The sequence below is a fragment of the Silurus aristotelis genome, assembly GCF_946808225.1.
Source record: "Silurus aristotelis genome assembly, chromosome: 5".
NCBI lineage: Eukaryota > Metazoa > Chordata > Actinopteri > Siluriformes > Siluridae > Silurus > Silurus aristotelis.
The window spans coordinates 27,177,495-27,196,069 of record NC_139578.1 but is presented as its reverse complement, the minus strand read 5'-3'; the positions used below and the strand labels follow the sequence as shown (position 1 = coordinate 27,196,069).

The following is an 18,575-nucleotide window of genomic DNA, read 5'->3' as shown; positions in this document are numbered from 1 at the left end:
TGGATAGAAAGACAGACAGACAGACAAATGGAGATCGATAGAAAAACAGGCAAATGGAGAGAGCGAGATAGATAGATAGATAGATAGATAGAGATAAAGACAGACAGACAAATGGAGATCGATAGAAAAACAGGCAAATGGAGAGAGCGAGATAGATAGATAGATAGATAGAGATAAAGACAGACAGACAAATGGAGTTAGATGGATGGATGGATAGATAGATAGAATTTGATCACAGGTAGATTGTTGTATGTGTGATGTCACTGTACAGAAATTCATCAGGTATCTCAGCTGCTCACCACAGAAAACACGTACATGTAGTTTATATAACTAATATTTTAGCAGATTAATTATTGCTTTTATCTGATACTTCAGTTTTCTTCCTCTTGCTGAATGGAAATATGTACACAACGTTCCCTACATGAACAAAAGTTTTGAAACACATGACTTCTTCAGCCATATGAGGTTCTTCACCAAAGCTGTTGGAGACACAGCTGTATAGGACGTCTTTGCATTTCACATGGACTGAAAGACCTTCTCACCATCTCACTTGCATAATTTCCCTGACTTCAACACCCTCATGTCTGAACGATCACAAATCTCCACAAGCAACACTCAAATCTAGTGGAACATCTTCCCAGAGGAGTGGAGGTTCAAAAGGCACATATGAGGTGTCCATATACTTTTTCAGGTTTAGCGAATCCTCCATAAAATTGATTTATTCCCAGCTACCTTTCCTTTAGACTATAATAAACAAATATAATTATATATAAATATAACCATTACTCTGAAATCGACATATGAGGGAGAGTATTAATTTAATTCACATTTTAATCACACCTAAATGTTTTTGCATGAATTTCTGTCAAATATATGGACAGGATTAGAAATAAGTTTATTAGAGGGACAGCGCATGTAGGACGTTTTGGTGACAAGGTGAGGGAGGTGAGATTGAGATGGTTTGGACATGTGCAGAGGAGGGACATGGGGTATATCAGTAGGAGAATGCTGAGGATGGAGCCACCAGGAAGGCGGAAAAGAGGAAGACCAAAGAGGAGGTTTATGGATATGGTGAGGGAAGACATGCAGGTAGTTGGTGTGAAAGAGGCAGATGTAGAGGACAGGGGGGTATGAAGACGGATGATCCGCTGTGGCGACCCCTAATGGGAGAAGCCGAAAGGAGAAGAGGATTTTTTTTTTTCATTGGACCACTATTTGGCAAACCAGCAAAAAACAAAACAAAAAAAAAAACACTTTCCGTTGATCTTCACTGTTCTATAACTTTCTTTATATTTACTGTATATTAAAATGTATTATAGAATTTATATTCGTAAATTTACAATCAGATATAAACAGTATATATACATACACAACATAGATAGATAGATAGATAGATAGATAGATAGATAGATAGATAGATAGATAGATAGATAGATAGATAGATAGATAGATAGATAGAGACAGACAGACAGATACAGTGAGGAAAATAAGTATTTGAACACCCTGCTATTTTGCAAGTTCTCCCACTTAGAAATCATGGAGGGGTCTGAAATTGTCATCGTAGGTGCATGTCCACTGTGAGAGACATAATCTAAAAAAAAATCCAGAAATCACAATATATGATTTTTTAACTATTTATTTGTATGATACAGCTGCAAATAAGTATTTGAACACCTGAGAAAGTCAATGTTAATATTTGGTACAGTAGCCTTTGTTTGCAATTACAGAGGTTAAACGTTTCCTGTAGTTTTTCACCAGGTTTGCACACACTGCAGGAGGGATTTTGGCCCACTCCTCCACACAGATCTTCTCTAGATCAGTCAGGTTTCTGGCCTGTCGCTGAGAAACACAGAGTTTGAGCTCCCTCCAAAGATTCTCTATTGGGTTTAGGTCTGGAGACTGGCTAGGCCACACCAGAACCTTGATACGCTTCTTACAGAGACACTGTACTTATTTTGCAGCTGTATCATACAAATAAATAGTTTAAAAATCATACATTGTGATTTCTGGATTTTTTTTTAGATTATGTCTCTCACAATAGCAAGGTGTTCAAGACAGACAGACAGACAGACAGACAGACAGACAGACAGATAGATAGATAGATAGATAGATAGATAGATAGATAGATAGATAGATAGATAGATAGATAGATAGATGGATGGATGGATGGATGGATGGATGGATATCCTTGTTGTCAGGGGAATACGGAGTAACTAAAAGTAAAATATGTACATTCGTGGTATTTGTTATAATGTTTGTTTATTTATTTATTTTTATTACCTGATTGGTTCCTGTCATTTTTTATATAAAATGACTAATCACATAATGGATATTACAATATATTTATATGTAATTGTTTAGATAATTACATTTATAGTGATTTCTCAATAAAAGAAATCAGTAATACAGCAGCGGTTACGCGCGTGATAACTTAAAAAAAAACAAAAAAAGCATCTCGTGTGTCACAGCGCAGGTCTCGGCTTCTAAAAATGACGTCATTTTCATGCGCCCGAAGCGCCACTGCGAGCCCTATGTAGGAGGCACAATTTTCGGCATTAACGCTCAGAATCATGGCCTCCAGACCAGCGAAGGGTAAGAAGGTTGTGAATCAGGATGAACTGCGGCGGCTGATGAGGGAGAGGAAGCAGCAGGCCGAGCGGAAGAAACGCGTCGACTCGCCGTACGCCAAGTACAACAGCCTGGAGCAGCTGAGCTGCGTGGTGTGTAACGTGCAGGTCAAGAACGAGATCCTGTGGCAGGCTCACGTCCTGGGAAAACAACACAAAGACAAGGTGTCTGAGCTCAAAGTGGCCCAGCAGAGCGCAGAGAAGGTCCCTCAGGTCCCTCAGGCTCCACAGACATCCACACATAAGAGGAAGGCTTCAGAACCGGAAGTGCACGATGGGAAAAAAAAGAAAGCGTCAAACAGTGTGGTCCTCCAGGGTAAGACTGGGACAAGTGGTGCAGGACTTGGACTTCTGGCTGGACTGTATCATGATGACGATGATGAAGATAAGGGTGTCGTTCCAAGCGATGTGAAGCAGAAAGGTCCTGTTACAGATGCACTTCCTTCCGATTTCTTCGACAGCAGCGTTCCCGGGATCCCGTCCGCCACACCCGTGTCTCACTCGGGCTCGGTGTCCAAAGCCGAGGTGGAAAAACCCGCGGCGGAGAAGAAGGACAACGCGGCGGAGACGATTCCAGAAGGCTTCTTCGACGACCCGGTCCGAGACGCCAAGGTGCGAAATGTGGACACCCCGAAGGACCACATGGACAAGGAGTGGGAGGAGTTTCAGAAGGAGATGCGGCAGGTGAGCAGCGCCTCGGAGGCCATCGTGGCCGAGGAAGACGAGGAGGGGCGTCTCGAGAGGCAGATCGACGAGATCGACGAGCAGATCGAGTGCCTGCGCAGGGTCGAGGTGTTGCGCACCAAACAGGAGGCCATCAAGGACAAGGTGAAGAAGATGACGCTGGAGGACGAGCGACGGCTCTCAGGGAGTGGCAGCGACGTGGAAGAGGAGGACGAGGAGGAACTGATGAACGTTTTGGGGAGAGACTGGAGGGCCAAAGGAGCTCTCGCGTAGCTTCGTGGATCTGATTTAGAGCTCAGGTTGTTCTTTTGTTCAAATTCTTTTCTTTTTGTACGTTTTTTCAGGGGCGAATCACATCGTCCATGAAATCCACCACCCAGATCTTTCACTTTTTCAGCTCAAATTGACACGAAATGTCCAAACGTGAACGTTAAGCTGCAGTTACTCAACATGAGATGAACTGGTCCTTTGTTGTCTTTCATAAAATAAAAGATTTCCATTTGATGTAAAGTTCTTGTCTGTAATTCTATGAGCTTCTCGTCCCACTGCACACATGAACATCTAGGAGGTTTTTAATGAGAGTAGATGACCATATTTTCAGAATCAGGAGGAACGTTTTTGAAACGCTTTGTGAAAGTATTGAGAGACATGATTTTCCCAGCCGTACACTATATTGCCAAAGGTTTGCGGACTCCTGGTCATAAGTGTGGTTTGTGCTTCCTGAGCATCCACGTTTAGTCTCAATTTGTTCTTATAATTCCCTTCACTCTTCTGAGAAGATGTTCCACTAGATTTTGTGGAGATCTCTGCTCATTCAGCTACGAGGGTGTTAGTAAAGTCAGGTACTGATGTAGGTGAGAAGGTGAGGAGGTCAGTCAGCGTTCACGTTCATCCCAAAGGTGTTCAACAGGGTTCAGAGCTCTATAGCAGATCTTCCACTCCAAGTAATCTAAAGCAGATCTTCATGAAGTTTGCTGTGTGCAGGTGAGCACTGAGATGCTGGAGCAGGTTTGGGTTTTTTAAATTTTATTACATCACATCTGAAGACTTTGTATACAATTGTGTAGCGCTGAAACGATTCCTTAAGCGATTAGAAAACAAAAAACTAGAATACTTCACATGGAGCACCATTTCCTTACGGACCGTTATTACTGACGCACCACCCGCTAAACTCTGGACTGCTCTGGGGTCTTGCGTGTGACCCGTCCAGGGGTCTAATTTATAACCGCGGCGTACGAGGCTGAAAACGTGAAAACGTTATAAATGAGACCCCTGGACAGGTCACACGCAAGACCCCAGAGCAGTCCAGAGTTTAGCGGGTGGTGCGTCAGTAATAACGGTCCGTGAGGAAACACGGTTATAAACGTTATAATCAGAAAATTTCCAAAGTTTGGGATCATTTTAAACTAAAACGTAAAGAAAAAAGTACAGTGTGTTTCTTTTTGGGTTTTTTCTTTTATTTGAAGTAGATCTTTATATTTTTATACATTTTTTATTTATATATTTGTATTTTCAATTTGATGTAATATAGCAATTAAATACACTAAATGGGTTTAGTTTTCCCACATTACAATTTCAACGATAAAAATTTACATTTTTTCAAAAAAGGGAACTTATTCATTTTAAGAGAACCGTCTTCTTTTCTCTCATATATTTAGTATCGCTGTTTAATAAACAAAACGTACTTCTTTCCCGATTAAAGGAATCAGTCAGCACGTTCAATCTCACCATGGTGTTTACTCACTTCAACAGCCCAAGTAACGATGTTCGTATAATGTGAACCTGATGCGATACACCTGTGGTTCTTTTTGCCGTTTTATGTGGGAAATACTGTATATATAAAGTTCCTAGCTGTAAAGCCGTCACTGCGGTGAAAGAGCGTGGAATTGAATATTGTATTTGTTGGCATTGGTGCTGCATCGTTTAGAACGTATTTGCATCGGTAATGAATTGCACAGCATCGTATTTTTTTAAATTGCATCATCATTTGGAAATCGGATCGCGCCGCACTGTAACGGGGGTCGAATCTCATCGCATCGGTAGCTGCTTCACATGTATCTTTAAGGAGATGCGCATTCCCTGATTTGTAGTGAGAATCACATTTAATTTTTACTTTCATCACTGTGCTGCAGTCATGTGACTGAGATATTGCATTCCACCTAAAATAACACGTCTGGCTTCATTCCTGAGCTTTTGCTTTTCAGCATAGGACGTTTTTTATTTTACTGCTCGTGAAGAGAAACGTGACTGTTTTCATAGCTGCTTTTTTTTAGCGTCCATCAGACCAGTCCATGGAAATAACGGCGTATTAGAATGAGAGCTTTATAGTCAACAGTGCAAAGTAATGGAGAGTGTGTTAGAGAAGTGAAGAAAAGAGTGCAGGCAGGGTGCAGTGGGTGGAGAAGAGTGATAGCAGGAGTGATTTGTGATAGAAGAGTATCTGTGAGAGTGAAAGGGAAAGTTTATAGGACTGTGGTGAGACCTGAGATGTTGTATGGATTAGAGACAGTGGCATTGAGTAAAAGACAGGAGGTGGAGCTGGAGGTAGCAGAGCTGAAGATGTTGAGGTTTTTGTTGGGAGTGACGAGGATGGACAGGATTAGAAATTAGTTTATTAGAGGGACAGCGCATGTAGGATGTTTTGGAGACAAGGTGAGGAACGTGAGATTGAGATGGTTTGGACATGTGTAGAAGAGGGACATGGGGTATATCAGTAGGAGAATGCTGAGGATGGAGCCACCAGGAAGGAGGAAAGAGGAAGACCAAGGAGGAGGTTTATGGATGTGGTGAAGGAGGACATGCAGGTAGTTGGTTTGAAAGAGGCAGATGTAAGAAAGAGTTCAAAACTGGAATTTAAGTTTCCACACCAACCAATCTGCCTGCTGCAGCATTTTTCACCACACAAGAAACAAATGTTTACATCCAGTCAGACAGAAAAAAGGTTATTTTGGATGAATTATTTGTTTATACATGTTACGCTGAAAAGCAACATGCTGAGCAGGTTCACTGGACCATTCCTTCAACGTCCAGGATCATTTATATTACACAGGAAGCAGAAACAAGTCCGACCCGAGCGTCAGCCTACAGACAGGAACAACATGTACAGCTTTACTAAAGGATGGAACGCTCACGAATAGGGTTGCAAAATTCCAAATTTACAAGACTGGAAACTTTCCATGGGAATTAACAGGAATAAATGGGCATAAACTCGGAATTTCCAAAATGGCAGGTTTGCCAAAAACAGGGATTTTTTACTATTTACATTAGTTACAACCAGATTTAATGCGGTTTCATTTGAATTTCTACCTCAATCACATGCACACACACTGCAGGATTACTGAGGCCACGCCCCCTACATGCACTGTGCATTCGTCCATCACATAACACACATTATTTCTTGAATCTTGCACACAAAATATTGTCAAAAACATTTCAATTTCGGCGATTATTCACATAAATTACATAAATATTACATACGTTTATGTTTAAAACGTCCTCGTGCTGGAACAAAATTATTGTGCAACAAATTTATACTGACAATAAAAACCAAAGTCAAAAATGTTTTAAAAATCTGTATTAGTTTGCATGCATGTCAGCTCATCACCAAACAAAATGTTATGTTTGTATATGATACAGTTTATATACATTTTCCTCGTATTTCTAATACATTTCTGCCAAGTTTAAATATTTAAAAAAAATTCCCATGGAAGGTTTCGGGAAAGTTTTCCACCCCTTTGCTACCCTGGTTACGAAGCAATGCAGCACCTGGGAGGCTGGTGCTCGGGCTAATACACGTGTCGTTTAGTATATTTACAGGACTGAACACGGGGGGTGTACAAACTTTTGCATATCGTTTTGCTGCTTGAAAATATTTTAGCTACCGCTTCTATCGTCCTACCTCCGGCAAATTAAAGAGGCGGTGCTAAATTCTCAAAATGTAAAAGTGCTTTAAAAAAAAAAAAAAAAACCTGTGAGGAGAGCTGAGTGCGCATGTGGTCATACATGGTACGCTGTCTTTAGTCGACTTAAGCTGGGTGCTTCCTGTGACTGTGCGTGCAGCCTTGTGCTCCCATCTATTGGCGTGTTTCAAAACTAATCTCAAAACGTTTTGATGCACCTCGTGATTCCAGGCGGCAGATGTTTTTCTGAGCTGAAGTTTTTCCCCTGATATTCATCAACACTTCACAAGGCTCAGGTTTTGTTCCGTTCACACCCCATGCAGGGAATGTTGTTTTTTCTCCCCACTGGTTTACAAGATGTCGCAGGTTTTTAAAAAAAAGTTTGTACACCCCTGGTTTACTGGAATATGTGTGTGTGTGTGTGTGTGTGTGACAGAGAGATTTACATTAAAATACATACAAACATGCCTAAATCAGTGTTTCATTCACTACCTGAACCTTCACCATTAACAGCATCGGTATCAAGAGCTCCAGCCCAAAGACATAATAATTAGGGACCAAAAAAAAAAAAAAAAAAAGAAGGAAAAAAACATTTGGAAAACAAAACAAATAAATAAATAATTAGGGACCAAAAACAAAAAAAAAAAAAGAAGAAGAAGAAAAAAAAAAAATAAACATTTGGAAACCAAACGCCAAAAAACCACCAACCCCCCCCCCCCCCCCCCCCCCCCAGAAAAAAAAAAAAAAAAAAAGAAGAAGAGAAAACATTTGAAGACCAAAAAAAATAAATAATAATAATTAGGGACCAAAAAAAAAAAAAAAAAAAAAAGAAAAAAAAAAACATTTGGAGACCAAAAAAAAAAAAATTGGGGGAGAAAATTATTATTTTTTTTAAATAATTAAGTTAATCTCTGTGCTATGTGTGAGGAGGAGCTCGAGCTACTTCGCATGCTAGTTTACGATAAAGCATCTTTTTTTTTTTCCTTCATTAATACATTATTTCAGAATACACACGTTGTATACCCAATAATCCGGTAAGAGTAATATATTATTGCTACGTTTTTCTAAATACGCAATTAAATAATTTCCGAACGTGTTTCCTCGCAGGCCACACCTACAAGTCCAAGGAATTTCTTATGATCGTATACAGAGGGGGGGGAAAACAAGAACACATTTAAAAACAAGGTAAATCTAGAATGTGGAATTTTGAACCTATGAATCAATCATCCTGGATGTCTAATGTACGTGTCCTTATTGAGGAGTTTAGTAAAATCTTCTCTTCTTCAGCGCTGTAGACGGTTTAAAAGACGGCGGTAAACTGAAGGACGCCGATGTGCTTCTCTGCAGGGTTTAAACCTCTCCAATACTGGTGTACAGGAATGGGAGAAAAAAAAACAAAAACATTAAATATATATAGAGCAGGCATCAGGTTCTAGAACAGTCCACACCCTGAGGGCAGAGCGTGGTCCTCCTGCTGTTCGTTAACGGCTCAGTCTTAACGTTCTTCACGCCACCACACGATTCCTCAGAGCGAAGCTGCGGCCCGGAGCTCTTCCAGCGTGTACCTGTGGTCCTGATCTACGTCGTATTTCTCGAGGAGGCGGGAATCCGGAGCGAAAGCGCCGAAGATCTTCCTCAGATCCTCGTACGTGGCGCCTTCGGAGGTGTCCTCCAGCCGAGCGCGCAGGAGCTTCTCCAAATCTGAGGGAACGGACCAAGATCAGGTTTTAATTCATCAGCAACATTTAAGTTAGATCAAAGGACATCAGGGGCGTGTTTAGGGACATCCTGAAGGAAACAGGTACGAGTGACTATTGAAAGAAATCCTTGATTGTGATTGGTCAGTGGTGCACAGTAATAAAATAAATGTTCTAAAGACGTTATGAAACGTTTTATTTTCACGGTGCTCCGTATTTACAGCTACGTGCCTGGGAGCGACGTTAAATCAGCATAATAAACGGGTTTTTGTCGTGCGTGAAGAACTGAAGGCTACGAACGACAACCTGGGAACGAATATATGAGGCTTTGAAGAAAAAAAAAAAAGCAGTGCAAATTCAAAGCAGAGCATCAAAAGAACAAACGGCACAAATAATGATTTTACGTTATTATTGTTTTAATTTGAAAAGAAACACACACACACACACACACACACACACACACACACACACACACACACACACACACACACACACACACACACACACACACACACACACACACACACACACACGGGTTGTGCTATTAAACTTGTGGGGTGAAGTCATGAATACAGAACACATAGAACCAATGATACATCATTTGCCCTAAAGTTTGTGGACACCAGGCCATGTTTCTTTCTCAAACATAGGAATTTATAGAAAAATGAGGATTGAGGTCAAGTGTCCACATATAATGCGTACATGAAAACGTGTAACCAAAACTTACTACAGGAGAAAAGTAATACCTTCAGCACATTCGACTCCAGGGAATGTGAGGGTCTTCGGCGGGGCTTCCTTCTCCCAGCTGGAGAGGTTTTTAGCGAGAAAGCGCCGATGGCGAGAGTTGACGAGACTTAAGGATGTTGTGGAGCCTGGGGGAACGTGACAAGGTGAGAAACTACAGTCAGGTAATAAGCACAATAAATGACAAATAAATAAATAAATAAATACAAATACACACTGCTGCCAGCTGTTGCTGTTCCTTCATTCACGCTCCTGCTGTTGTCATCTAAAGCCACCGTCAGTGAAGGGTCCTGAACAGGGATGAAGCAAACCAGCGTTCACTATTCATACATATTTGTTTTGTTCGTTTTACACCAAAATCATGCCGCACGTATTATAGTTCCGGCTAATGTCGTGCAATAAACCTCCGCGAGGCACGCTGGCATCTGTCTACCAGCTGTGAACAGATGTTCCCTCACCACCACCACCACCCCCAAGCGCTACCCGCTTGAAAAATAAAAACGACAATAAAAACACAAATCTTGGTGAGTCACTGAGACAACAAAAGGCAGAAACTCCTCCGTCTTCCATATGATGGAAATCTCACCATTACAAAGCACTGGAGACTAAACCATCTCCACCATGTGAACCAGGGAACCCCAAGCTACTGCACCTGAACAATGCCAGAGACGTATTTTAAAAGTTTTATTTTTAAATATATATGTTTTACTCATCATATATATATTAATAGAGATCAAGGAACCGATTGCTACTGACAAAAATACACATACAGATAGTTTTTCCAGCTCGCTTTGATTAACGAGAGCGGCCTCTAGAGGCGAATCACTGGCCCCACATGCTATTTTTTATAAATTTTTTATTTTTTACACGCAACTGCACGCTGCATGGAGAGCACTATATATTATGCGTTATTAATAATTTATTGATTGCATCATTATATTAATTAATATAATCAGATTTATTTCATTTTGCACATTTTCACGATTCAGTACTGTTTTTTAGTTTTGCAATAATGTCCAGTACTATTTTACGCTTGTTTGATTGTTTTATCGAGGTCGATTAATCGGTTATCGGCGAGTACGTGACTATAACTAGCTGTGACTAAAAAAGAAAAAAAAAAAACCCCAATATTTATATACGTGTAACACTAACAAAAACAGGAAATAAAGGAAGGAAAAAAACCCCAAGTAAATATCTGACCTGCATCGAATTTCACTATGGATACAGAGACAAGGGCGAGATTTCGCTTGTTACCGTTTCACTTTTCGGTTTGTTTGCTTCCTTCTTCTGGTCCTCGATATAATTCTGGATCATCTTGACGTCGTGTTGAACGCTGGTGAGGGTGCTTCCTATCGTGGCGACGCTCTACAGGGAAACAAACAGCGGAAACCTGTTAGATGGTGCGCACAAACGATTCCAGACAAAAGATGGGGTGTGTGTGTGTGTGTGTGTAGTTTCTTGCAGGTTTGTACCTTCTGGAGCTCCTCGACGGTTGTTGGGAGAGTAATTAAATCAGAGGCTGATTTGATGTTCGCCTTCAGATGGTTTACAGCAGAGTCCAGTGTGCTTATCTACACGCAGAGAAAACAAAATTTTTTTATATATTGTTTACTTGTCGCATGTACGTTACTTTTTAAGGCCTAAAATGTAGATGTTTACTGAATTATTTCCATTTGGGGAGACTTTGACCTTCACTACGTTTCAAAGTGAAATATGTAAATCAGTCGTTTCTTTTTATTTATGAGGATAAAAAAAAAAAAAATATTATCGAACGCGCAGTAATCCACCAATCAGGGTCGAGCGGCGCTCCGTTTTATTAAACGTGTTTTGATTGGCGCTTGGTGTATCTACTGATCACCAACATACAATTCAGCATCGGTTCAACAGCAAGCAGAACATTTAGAGAGGAATAAATGATGAGGAAACTCCAGACTCGAACTCAACACAACACCCGTGGACCTATTTGAGTAATTTATTTCTTAAAGAGTTGAAAGGAATCATGGATCATTGTAATAGATCCAACTCATTAATATCATTCTATTGATTGGTGCGCTAAAAGTACCTTTTAAGAGTCTTTTCACACAAACCGAGATAAAAATGATAATAGAAACATTATAGCTGTAATAAATCATCATAATCGAATAAAATCATCTGAATAAGTGCATATTGAGTACATATGAAGCACTTGAGTAGGTACTAATTACTTCCTCCACCACTGCTGAAAACCAGTCCACATGTAGGTTTGGAACATCTACATCTACTCCTGTGCCTACATTTCTGTCGGGAAAACACAGGAGTGAAGCTGGAACGAGGGGTGTGGAGTAATAAATGATGCATGGGCGTGCATCTCGGATACGCGGCGTTATCTGATCGCATGCATTAGAGCGCTCGGTAAATGGGTTTGTAGGAGTCCGTGTGGCTCAGGACAGAAAGCTGGTGCTTAAGTGTACCTTTCGGTTAATATCTGTAAGATTGGCCCATAGTTTGTTGAAGCCCTTGTCTCCGCTTTCGACGTCCTCCAGCGTCCTCTGGGCAGCTTTCAGGTCCTCACTCAGCTTCGGGACTTCGTGGGAAGACGCCTTCTGACTCGCTTCCACTGTCGACACACAAGCAGGGTTAATCGATCGCAGGCAAACTGATCCGCTTTCTAAATGGATCAGGGCCAAAGCGTAAAAAAAAAAAAAAAAAAAACGTCTCTATGGCAACCTGCAGAGTCGAAACGCTTACGTTTTTAGACGCAAATATAAGAAGATAATCGTGTGCTGCAAAGTGGAACGTACTGGTGCGCAGTTTCTCCTTCAGCGAATCCAAATCTTCTTTAAGCGCAATCTGCATCCATATGAGTCCGGCGCACGCCATGAGGCACGCGGCCAGGACGATGAACACGCACAGCGGGTAGCACACTGAGCAGCACTGAGCCGAACCCCTGCACAACACACACACACACACGTCATTTTCAAAACTGTTTTTTCTGCTCGATTCACACCTTTTAATCTCAAACCTGTGCATGCAAAATATATTACATATTACAATATATTATAATTTTTTTTTTTTTTTTACATTTTAGCGCCCCCTGTGTTCATTCAATATATCACCCCAGACGTTAATAAGGGGGAATTTCCGATTCAATCACATGTACTTTAATTCTCCATGAAAGGTCACATGACCTACAGGAGAGCAAATCTCATTGTTTATGAAGATTTTTATAATAAGTTCGAGTGTGGCATTGGTTTTTATTGGAGTTTAAAAAAGAATTGTTTCCCCAATGAAGAAGAAGAAAAAAAAAAAAAGTCTGGCTGGATCAAGAATGTCTTCCAGGAGCTAGACATGTCTGAAGTCAAAGACGTCAACAAAGAAAAACACAGTGTTGGCCACAGGATGTAACCACCCAAGAGAGACGAAGCTTGTGACCATGCTGATGATCGGAATCGTCCGCCATCATCTTATTTTGTGAGCCTACAGAAGATTTTCCATATAATTACTAATGAAGTCGATCATCTGCTCAAAAACTGTGCTTCTGGGCTTTCCGGTAAACACCCCCGGGACATGGAGACCACTTCCTGGATATCTGGTGTCAACTCGAATGAGGATAAGGTTCCTTGTTGAGTCTGGTTCCTCTCAAGGTTTATTTTTACCCTCAGATCATCCCAGGAAGTGTTTCCTCACCATTGTCAATTCAATGTTATTTATATGTCACTTTAACCATGGACATTGTCCTGAAGCTGCTTTACAGAGATACGTTGTGGGGAAATAAGTATCTGATCCCGTACCAAACAGCAAGAATCCCACACACCTAAATTAGTCCTGAACCTTCAAGAAAGTTCTCCTAATATCAACTCATTATTATCACAGAATCAACCTCCTCCATTCAAACCTCTCCACCACTATGGAAAAGACCAAAGAGCTGTCAAAGGACGCCAGGGAAAAGATTGTAGACCTGCACAAGGCTGGAATGGGCTACACGACCATCAGCAAGAAGCTTGGTAAAAAAGAGATAATAAAAAAAAATCGAGGAAATACGAGATCAATGGCTCTCGCTTTGGAGCGCCTCTGAGCAAGGTGAGGATCAGCCTAGAATTTCACGGGAGGAGCTTCTTAATGATCTCAAATTAGCTGAGACCGCAGTCACCGAGAAAACCATCAGTAACACACACCGAGGTCCATGCGCTCAAGGACGCACATGAACAGACCTGTCTGAAGTTTCCTAATGAACACCTGAACGATTCAGAGAAGGCTTGAGAGAATGTCATGTGGTCAGATGAGCCTTTTGCAGGTCTACAATCTTGTCCCTGATGTCCTTTGACAGCTCTTTGGTCTTTCCCATGGTGGTATAAATAAACCTACCATAACAATTCTAGAGACATGAGAAACTCTGAGATGGTACGAGGAGGAAAATCTTGAGAGGAACCAGACTCTAAAGGGAACCCATCCTCATCCTGGTGGCAGCGTTTATCCGTTTATTACAGGTTCATCATTATAATAACGTCCCCTATTTATTTAACTCTGTCAACCACAGACGTGGAACAATCAGCTGACCCGACCCCAAGAAGGTGAAACTACAGACAAAAGAACTGAAGAACATGCAGGAAGTGAAGACAGCTGGAGTAAAGCTATGAAGAAGTAACCAAGGGCCTTGTTTACGGGGATTTAAACTCATTGTGTCTGATTATTCAGACACAATCTGAATTCAAGAGAACGTTCTAGGAGAACCTGAAGAACAGAGGACCGTGTTCGAGGGGATTCGAACCCATGACCATCTGATCAGAAACCCATTATAATATTATTATAATCATCATCATTTAAAAGGTTTCACAGCTTAAAATGTGTGAATTTTGGGCCCCTTGTGTGTGTGTGTGTGGTAGTGATAGTAGTGATGTTTACTTGCGGAAAGCCCCCGGACTGAGGCTCAGGCTGCGGAACTCCTCTTCGTCCTCATCCACGGAGCTGGAGCCGCTCTCGGTCTCCGTGTCTCCGGCGTCTCCACGCAGCAGCAGCCGGTGTCCGGAGCTCTTCTTCTTCGGCTTCTTGCGCTTGCCGTCCCCGAGCCCGATCAGCGCGTTTAGCTCCTTGCGCTTTTTCATCTTCTTCTGCGGGGTGAGCAGCGGCCCTGAGCCCGTCTTCAGGCCCACCAGGTCCAGCGTCTTCTCCAGGGTGGACGCGCGGACGCGGGAGCGAGCGAGCGAGCGTGCGCGCAAGCACGCACGCGCAGGCAGTCTTGATTGACGTTCACCTGAACCGGGCTAGCTAGCCGAGTTAACGCCCCAGCACACACATATACACACACACACGCACGCGCGCGCCGGGTGTTATTCACGTTATAACGCGTAATAACCAGTCTCGGTTGCTCACCGTGTCCGTTATGACTGCTAATTAGCCGCTAACTCAGCTAGCCCCATTATACATCAGCTTAACGACTTCGGACGCGCCCCCTTTTCCCGTATCCCTCAAAACAGGTTTACTTGGACACCTTTGTCATTATTTTTTACCGACTATCCTCCCAAAAAAAGCAATAATGATTAATAAACAAGACAATAAATCGTCCCCTGTTCGGTTCCGGCGTCTCAATAGCTGCGCTCCGGGGTGACGTCACATCCGGGACCGTTTTCCGCCTAGGTGTCATGGCGGTGTCATGGAACGGATCAGTTCAGACACAATAAAAGCCTGGCCTTCAAACAGTTTAATATAAACAGAAAATATTTACGGACTTCATCACCTTTCAGCTGGACAAAAAACCCCAAAAACAAACAAGCCTGACGTTCATGTTCTTCATCAAATCTGATTCATTCATATGGCAAACATCTTGAACGTTCTGGGTGTAACATGTTAACATGTTCATGTTAATGCACTCTGTGTAGTCTTACATCAGGACATGTACAATACCATACAAAGAGCAATGCAACACCGCCATCAACAACAAACTACAAAGTTACCACCACCAATACTCCCACCATCATCAGCCTCACTTACAACTATTACTAATATTACTAATATTACTAAACTTTCAATTAAAATCCAACATAAACAACAAACTACAACGCTACCACCACCATCATCTACACTGTCAACACCTACTACTACTACTACTTTTACTACTACTACTACTACTACTACTACTTCTACTAAAAAACTTCCATTAAAAGCCAACATGAACAGCACCTTTACCAAAGAAACTACAACTCTAAAACCACCACCATCATCTGCACCAACACCTACTACTACTACTACTACTACCACAAAAATGTCCATCAAAAACCATCAACGAGAAACTACAACTCTACCACCACCACCACCACCTCCATCGTTATCCACACCAACACCTACTACTTTTACAACTACAAAAACGTCCATCAAAAACCAACATCAACACCATCACCATGAACAATGACTAGAAGGACACCATCCAAACCATCACTATGAACATCAGCATCAACAACAATACCACCAGCACCACCAAACATCAACACCAACATCATCACCAGCAACAAATACAAGACGTACAACACTACAATTAATAATAATAATAATAATAATAATAATAATAATAATAATAATAATAATATACATCTTATTGTGTATAATTTTGGGAAGCTCTGCTATAAGATAATAAACAAATTTAAAATGAATGCTATTAATAATATCTTAATTATTCTATTATTACCACTACTAAGAATCTGATGACGAATCAATCAAATATCAATAATCAATAAATTAGAAAGTGAAACATTTGAAATATCAATTTCAATCCAATCCCTTCTTTCCCTCTCTCCATACCACATTTACCAACACTCAGTCACCTGTCCTCAGTTTGAGGTCAGTTCTAACAGTTCCTATCATTTTATATAAAAAAGGAGCCCAAAGTTCTCAGAGACTGAATTCTTTACTGCTGAAGTATTGAGAAGTATCTGAGAACCTGGATCTCGTTTCTTTTCAGTCTGAAGCACACACACAGAGGATAGAGGTGCAGTCTGTCTATTTACTGTCACTCAACCCAGTAATCAACAAAACGTTGCACAGACAATGATGACAAGGCAAACCCTGAAAATGCTGCACACTCCAAACACCTGAGTGCTATGAAAGAGTGATGAGCCGTGTGAAATACCTTTCAGAGTCTTTGAAAAAACTATGAGACAAAAGAAAAAATGAAGAAGAAGACAGGAGGTCAATTCAAGATTTTTTTCTATAGTGCTTTTCATGATGGAAACTTTCTCAAAGCAGCTTTACAGAATGTAAGAATTATAGAAGAAAAATGTAAATATGTGAACTATCTGTATTTATCCCACTTTGAGCAAACCTCAAACCTGAATGTGGCGAGGAAAAACTCCCTTCGATTGTATGAGGAAGAAACCCTGAGGAACCAGAATTAAAAGGGGAACCCATCATCATCTGGGTGATTATAGAGTGTGACTAAATCATAAAAAAATTTATATAAAAAAAAAAAAAACAATACAAACACCAAAATGTGATTATAAGTAATGTCCTTCCTAAAGTCTTATACAGTCAGTTGGAGTTGTGGAACCAGGAGCTCCTGAGCAATAAATGAGCTCAACATCTGAACTCAATTAATCCCAAATGTGTTCAGTAGGGTTGAGGACAAAACTCTATAGCAGGAGATCTTTCACTCCAAACCATGTACACCATAACTTTGTGGATCTGACTTTGTTGTCATGATGGAACAGGTTTGGGTCTCCTATACTGTGTCTCCAACTTTGTGGTAAAAGTTTTGGGGGGAAAAAACAGCATATGTGGCTGGAAAAGTCAGGAGTCCAAATGATTTTGTGCATAAAGTGTATATTGTAAGGGGCTGAATATTTGCTATATGAATTGAGACACATTCTAGGCAAGTTTTAAACCAACAATCATTGAAACATGTGACATGGCAAGTGTACGCCAAAAACGTATATGCAGCCGAAATGATTGAATTTGCGACTGAAAACGACTCCCCTCAATTTCCTTTTCTGAAATGTTTTTCTGTTCAGTTTCAACTATCCAGTGTGATCGTGTCAAAACTGGGACCCGGTCCAACAAAAAAGAAACAAAAACCAAAATGAACAAAGCATAACTAGCAGGAGGCATAAATAAAAGCCGCGAAATGTTTTTCTAGCCATCTGGAAGCGTATAAACTGTTTAAGAGAAATGACATTAAATTGTGATGGCTGCGTCGCCAGCTGGCTGAAATCAACCAAACAAGGAGCTCCTAATGAATCAGAATTGTCCCAAACCAAATAACCAACGCAGCAGATGTTTTGAAACCCAAGTTAGTAATTTAGGCATTAAAGTAGAAGTGAGAATAAAATGAAGTCACAGTTTGCTGTATCATATTACAGAGAGTGCAGACATTAAAACTGAGAGTAATTGCAGGCTTCAGTTCAGTGTTTGCTGAAGTGGTTTGAGTGATCAGTTTTTAATGTGTTTTAAATGTCTCTTGGCTTTAGGTCTCTTGGCACTTTCTTTTCTTTTTTTTCCCCCTCAGTCCAGATGTAATCCTGATCCTTATGAAAAGACCACAGTGTAAACAGAATCCATGATCATTAATGATATGTTGTCTTTGTGAATTTGTTTGAATTTTAAGTAAAAGGTGTGATGTAAAGCAGAGCAGTGTGGTAACACAATTCTGATTGGCCAGAAGGAGTTGATTCATTTTCTGGCAGTGGTTCAGTAATTCAGACAAGAACTTTGAGAAAGGATTATTTAATATCAACAGTCTACTACAATGGCTCAGGACCACAGGTTGCAGGATGAGGATGGGTTCCCTTTTGAGTCGGGTTCCTCTCAAGGTTTCTTCCTCATGCCATCTCAGGGAGTTTTTTACTTGCCTCAGACACCACATTAGTTATAAATTTAAGGAACAAAGTGATGAGGATGGACAGGATTAGAAATGAGTTTATTAAAGGGACAGCGGATGTAGGATGTTTTGGAGAAGGTGA

General features: G+C 40.9%; 2 protein-coding genes across 2 annotated transcripts; one reads left to right on the top strand and one right to left on the bottom strand.

The window, feature by feature from the left end:
- Positions 1 to 2,464: 2,464 nt before the first annotated feature.
- znf830 (zinc finger protein 830) lies at positions 2,465 to 3,821 on the top strand. The gene has a single exon (XM_083542912.1). It carries the CDS (start codon positions 2,571 to 2,573, stop codon positions 3,582 to 3,584), a length of 1,014 nt encoding a protein of 337 aa, XP_083399038.1. The 5' UTR covers positions 2,465 to 2,570; the 3' UTR covers positions 3,585 to 3,821.
- A 2,435-nt stretch (positions 3,822 to 6,256) lies between these two features.
- efcab14 (EF-hand calcium binding domain 14) lies at positions 6,257 to 15,258 on the bottom strand. The gene is made up of 8 exons (XM_083542904.1): positions 14,533 to 15,258; positions 12,432 to 12,577; positions 12,102 to 12,247; positions 11,124 to 11,222; positions 10,906 to 11,016; positions 9,869 to 9,941; positions 9,654 to 9,779; positions 6,257 to 8,911 (listed from the first exon to the last, which is right to left on the bottom strand). Exons 1-8 carry the CDS (start codon positions 14,730 to 14,732, stop codon positions 8,736 to 8,738), a joined length of 1,077 nt encoding a protein of 358 aa, XP_083399030.1. The 5' UTR covers positions 14,733 to 15,258; the 3' UTR covers positions 6,257 to 8,735.
- Between the last annotated feature and the right edge of the window lie 3,317 nt (positions 15,259 to 18,575).